General features: G+C 34.2%; 1 protein-coding gene across 1 annotated transcript in view; it reads right to left on the bottom strand.

Annotated features, from left to right (window-relative positions):
* NEXN (nexilin F-actin binding protein) overlaps positions 1-3,737 on the bottom strand; it is a 33,880-nt gene extending 30,143 nt beyond the window's left edge. Inside the window, exons 1-3 of the mRNA XM_023731354.1 lie at positions 3,662-3,737; positions 1,150-1,228; positions 919-1,067 (exon numbers count right to left, since the gene is read on the bottom strand). Of these exons, the coding sequence (XP_023587122.1) occupies positions 919-1,067; positions 1,150-1,228; positions 3,662-3,688 (255 nt within the window). The 5' untranslated portion in view covers positions 3,689-3,737. The remainder of the gene's footprint in view (positions 1-918; positions 1,068-1,149; positions 1,229-3,661) is intronic.
* Positions 3,738-6,051: the final 2,314 nt, after the last annotated feature.

Genomic DNA, 6,051 nt, shown 5'->3' with positions numbered 1-6,051 from the left:
AGCAGGGGTAGGGGTCTGGGGACCATGCTTTCAGGTGACATCCAGGTCAATTGGCATAACAAAAACTGTTAAGAAAATGTTCTCCATCCTACTTTGGTGAGTGGCATCTGGGGTCTTAAAAGCTTGCAAGCAGCCAGCTAAGATGCATCAATTGGTCCCAACCAGCTGGAGTAAAGGAGAATGAAGAATACCAGACACAAGGAAAGTATTAGCCCAAGAGACAGAGAGGGCCACATAAAACAGAGACTTCATCAGCCTGAGACCAGAAGAACTAGATGGTGCCCGGCTACCACCAATGACCACCCTGACAGGGTACACAACAGAGAGTCCCTGATGGAGCAGGAGAAAGGTGGGGTGCAGAACTCAAATTCTAGTAAAAAGACCAGACTTACTGGTCTGACTGAGACTGGAGGAATCCCAGAAAGCACGGTCCCTGGATTCTCTATCAGCCCAGAACTAAAACAATTTCCAAGGCCAACTCTTCAGACAAAGATTGGACTGGACTGTAGGACATAAAATGATACTCGTGAAGAGTGTGCTTCTTAGCTCAAGTAGATACATGAGACTAAACGGGCAGCTTCTCTCTGGAGGTGAGATGAGAAAGCAAGAGGGTTAAGAGCTGGTTGAATGGACATGGGGAACCAGGGGTGGAAAGGAGGAGTGTGCTGTCACAGTATAGAGAGAGCAATTAGGGTCACATAACAATGTATGTATAAATTTTTGTATAAGAGACTAACTTGAACTGTAAACTTTCACTTAAACTACAATAATAAACAAAAAAAGATCTGGCTTTCAGGTTAGCTGCTATTTAATAAGCTTATGTTATATTAAAATATTTTAATTAGGCAACATACTGATTAGTTTTACTTTGCACAATTAGTTTCTGAAGCAAATATCAACTTTGTATTTAGTGTATACCTGCTCAGCCCTTTTTGCTAATTCACGCTGTATTTTCCTCTTTTCTAACATATCCTGCTCAATTCTGCGTTTTCGTTCCTCCTCCGTTCTCTTCCTTTGTTCCTCTTGTCTTTGTTTCTCCATTTCAGCAAATCTACCTTTAACAGTTCCTAAAAATATATGAAAAAATGTTAGATATTTTGCTGTTTCCTTTTTTGCAATTATTTACAATTTACTCCACAAGTTTCTTACCTGTTAGCTTTGGGACATAAGCCTTTTCTATTTTAGAAGATAGCTCTTCCTCATCATCAGAAGTGAGCATTTCTTTAATCTAGATGATTTAAATAAATTAATATGAATGCATCTCCGAATATTAGACAAAATTATACACAGAGTTTGAAATTAGCTTATAAGGTAAACACAGAAAATTATTTGAATTATGGTTAATATGAAATGTGGTTAATGTGAATAATAAATTAAAAATATAAAAATGAATACTTGCACAAGAATAAAATAAAATAACCTCCTGCTTTCTCCTGTTCCATTCTCTCTCTCTAATATATTGTTCTTTTCTTCTTTGCTTTTCGTCTCTAGATCTCCTCTGGTTTCTTTCTTCCCTGGCTCTCTGCATGGCTTCAAATTTATCCTTTACATCACCCTTGCCAAGTTTTGGCACATAGGTTTTTGGGATAGGTTTAGATGAAGAAAGCAGAATCTTCATTAGAAGACAATAAAGAGAAGAAAGTTTAAAAAAATAAGATAGGAAGAAATTAGGTGATGACAGATCAGAATAAGCAATATATAAGAAATACTTATTGAAACAGGAAATATAAGCGAGTTTGAAACTTTTATTTGGACCATCAGAACCTGATTAGATACTTTGTAAAGCTTAAGTATGAAAAATAAAATTACAGAAAAAACCAGAGTGTAAATTCTATTAATATATAGTGAAGAAGTGCCATTTGTGGATGAATCCCATTGAAGCTGAAAGTCAGTAAAATATAAACATTGAATACAAATTTTAATTAACAATTTTTTTATTTTATGGCTCTACTGCATTATTAAAGATTAAGATTTGACCTCACTTACTTAAAAGGTACCAAGACTAATTTAAGTAAATTAGATGGAATTTAAACAGAGCAAAAGTTTAGAATTTAAAGCCTAATTCACATACTGCTTTCTTGCTGGTTTCCATACCTGATATGAGCAAAACTAAAGGCCAGTCCTTTACTCCTTATTTGTGGCTAAGGTGCACCAAAAGTCTTTGTGCACAATCAGTGATTTATGTTGTTACTACTGCTATACTGCCCATCTAGAACTTCCTTAAACAGACATTAAAAATTTGAAAGAAGGTTATATAATTCCAGATAGAATGAGCTTTAAAAGGAAAATTCCCAAATGGCAAGAGAGCTTCCCAAAGAAGAGGGAATCTGGTAGAAGACTGTGGAAAAGATTTTCCTCCATTCGAAATCCAAGAAAGCAAATTATTTTCATTTTTTTGAAAAGTACACCAATCTCTAAAAGAAGTTTTAGTAAATAAAATTTCAGTACATCAGAACACCAAACCATTTCTCCTAGTGATAACGGCTAATTGATTAATCTGTGGCACACAATGAGCCAGCCTGTATTGTTTTATTGTGGTAAAAATACATGTAACAAAATGTTTGCCAATTTAACACTTTTTACATGTACATTCAGTGACATTGATTACGTTCATCATGTTGTGCAATCATCACCACATCCATTTCCAAATTATTTTACCACCATTAACAGAAACTCAGTGCCCCCTATGCAATGACTCCCGCTTTCCCCCTCCCTTCTACCCCTGGTAAGCACTAATAAATTTTTATCTCTATATATCTGCCTATTCTAGATATCCATATTAGTGGGATCCTACAATATTTGTCCTTTTGTGACTTTTTCACTCAGCGTAACTTTTTCAAGTTTCATTCATGTTTTAGCATATATCAGACCTCCATTTATCTTTATGACTGAGTAATATTCTATTGTATTTATGTACTACATTTTGTTTATCCATTCATCTCTTGATGCACATTTAGGTTATTTCCACTTTTTGGTGACTGTGAGTCAGTCTATATGTTATAATCTACTTATAGTGTGTATATTGGCCATTTAAAGTTTTTGTTGTTGTTGTTTATAACTTTGGGGCATCAGCAGCTGAGGTTTTCTTAACGCAACTCTCAGTAATGACACCCAAGAACCAGAAAAAGGGTAAGAGAAGTTTTACTGAAGCTATTGGAAGGAGTAGCTAAGAAAGATCCTCATCAGAGGGTGAATCATCAGTTTCTCCTGTGAGTATCGATCAAATCTGTTGTTTTTTTTTAATACTGAAAAACTCTAATTACATTACATTTTCCAGGTTGATTTATATTCCATGATATTCAGTAAGTACATTAGATTGTTTCTTCCTAAAATACTACACAGTCTTTGCTGAATATCTAGCTGGAATTTATGGATATAAATAATTTCTACAACTTATCAAGATCATTTAAATTTGTACTCAAGATGCTGGTCATCATGTCCAGCTTATTATTGTTCACAAATTTAGTAATCATGCTTCCTAGATTAGAGTTTAAAGGAAAATACTGGACCCAAGATCAGACTGAATTTCTCTTTTTTAGTTTTATATCTTGTTTCTATGTTATTAATTATGAGCTTCTAAATATGACCCTTTCAAGAACTCTACAGTCAACCCTATATTTCCTCCTTATTTTTTTTTTTTTTTGAAACTTTTGAGACTCACCTCAGCCTTTTGGGAAATATCGTTCATTTTTGCTCTTTGTGGTCTTCGGGCGATTATGAAGTGTTGTATATTTTTGCACCTGAAAAAAAATTTTAGTATTTTATAAGAGTTTTTTAAAAAAATTTTATTGTGTTTTCTGTGAAAGTTTACACAGCAAATTTGGTTTGCATTTGACAGTTTCTAGACAAATTGTTCAGTGACATTGGTTACATTTTTCATAATGTGTCAGTATTCCTTTTGATTGCATTCTGGTTGTTCTCTTTCCAGTACTCTAGTTTCCATGCTCCCTTATCTTCTTATCCTTGCTTTGGAGTAATTGTTGACCTTTTGGTCTCATACAGATGTTTTTTTAATGGGGCACCGGCAAGCTATTTTCATAAGCACCACTACGCCAATTTTTTTTACATATTGCTGAAAAAAAATTAGCATAGTGCGCTTACAAAAATACCTTGCCCTGGGTGGGGGCGAGGGTACGGTTGGCAAACAAACTAGAAGGTGGGCATTATTTGGGTAAAAATACAGTAACCATTCACCTATTGGTGGACATTTGAGTTCTGTTGCTTTAGAGTGATTGTTGACCTTTTGCGCTCTTATTTTTCTAGTTATTGGCTATTGCAAATAAAGCTGCTATAAATATTCATGTACAATTAGTTGTACAGGCAGTCCCCAGATTACGAACGAGTTCTGTTCCTAAATTTTTCTTTAAGTTAAATTTGTACGTAAGTCAGAACAGATAGGTATGGCTCGTATCTAATGTTGTTAGTCAAATGTTTGTTTTACTATACAGTATATAGTGTAACTTTCTATGCATAAGTTTAAAGAAACACTTCCAGATACACTAAAACATCTTTAACATGATAATACAGTAATAATAATAATGTCTTGATGTGCATCACAAAGTAGCATTCATTTGTTATTACAAACCATTGTAAGTACCTCAAATTTTTAATATAATAGGTTTTATGGGGGTTGGTTCGTAACTACAGGTTGTACGTAAGTCGGATGTTCATAACCCAGGGACTGCCTATATAGATATACACTTTTATTTTTCTTGGATAAGTAAAGAATAATTACTGGGCCTTATGGTAGATGTATGTTTAACTTTTTAAGAAACTGCCATACTGTTTTCTAAGTGGTTGGACCATTTTGCAATTCCACCAGTAGTGTATGAGAGTTATACTTTCTCTGCATCCTCACCAACACTCAGTATGGTCAGTCTTCTTAATTTTAGACATTTTAAAGGTGTGTAGAAATATCACATTGTGGTTTTAATTTATATTTACCTAATGACAAGCCCTGGTGGCACAGTGATTTAAGTGCTCAGCTGCTAACCAAAAGGTCAGCATTTTGAACCAACCAGCTGCTCCGTGGGAGAAAGATGTGGCATTCTTCTTCTTAAAAATTACAGCCTTGGAAACCCTATGAGGGAGTTCTACTCTGTCCTACAGGGTAGCTATGACTCAGAATTGACTTGATGGCAATGGGTTTTGGGTGTTTTGAATGATGAATGATATTGAGCATCTTTTCATGTGTTTATTTGCTATCTGTAAATTTTCTTTGGTGAAGTGTACAAATTTTTTGCCAATTTTATTACTGGGTTGTTTACTTTGTTATTATTGAGTTTTTGAAATACCCTGTATATTCTGGATACAAGTCCTTTATCAGATGTGTCATTTGCAAAGATTTTCTCTCAGTCTGAGGCTTGTCTTTTTATGCTATTAACAGTGTCTCTTCAATAGCAGAATTTTATTGCTAGTATGTACACGTACAAATTATTTTTTGTATACTGATCTTATATCTTGCAATGCTGCTAAAGTAACTTATTAATTCTATTAACTTTTTTGTAGAGTCTATCAGATTTCCTACATAGACTGTCGTGTATTCTGTGAGAACAGTTTTACTTCTTCCTTTCCAATCTGGATGCCTTTTCTTTTTTCTGGCCTGATTGTACTAGCTAGAACCTCCAATATAATGTTAAATAGAAGTGGTTTAAAAGCAGACATCTTGGCCATGTTCCTGATCTTAGAGGAAAAACATTCAATTTTTCACCACTAAGTATGATTAGCTGTAGGTTTTTCATAGATACTCTTATCAGATTGAGTAAGTCCACTTCTATTCTTGGTTTGCTGGAATAATTATCAGGAATGGATGTTGGAATCAAATGCCTTTTCTGTATCTACTGAGATAATCTTACGGGCTTTTTTAGTTTGTAAATATAATGAATTACATTAATTGATTTTCAAATGTTAAATCAACCTTACATTCCTGTTAAACTCCAGTTGGTCATGATGCATTATTCTTTTAATATATTGTTGAATTTGATTTGATAAAATTTCTGTAAGAAGTTTTGCATCTGTGTTCAGGAGGGATACAGGTCTGTAGTTTTCTTT

This window comes from Trichechus manatus, unplaced genomic scaffold, assembly GCF_000243295.1.
Source record: "Trichechus manatus latirostris isolate Lorelei unplaced genomic scaffold, TriManLat1.0 scaffold00003, whole genome shotgun sequence".
NCBI lineage: Eukaryota > Metazoa > Chordata > Mammalia > Sirenia > Trichechidae > Trichechus > Trichechus manatus.
This window is presented reverse-complemented; position numbering and strand designations above follow the sequence as displayed.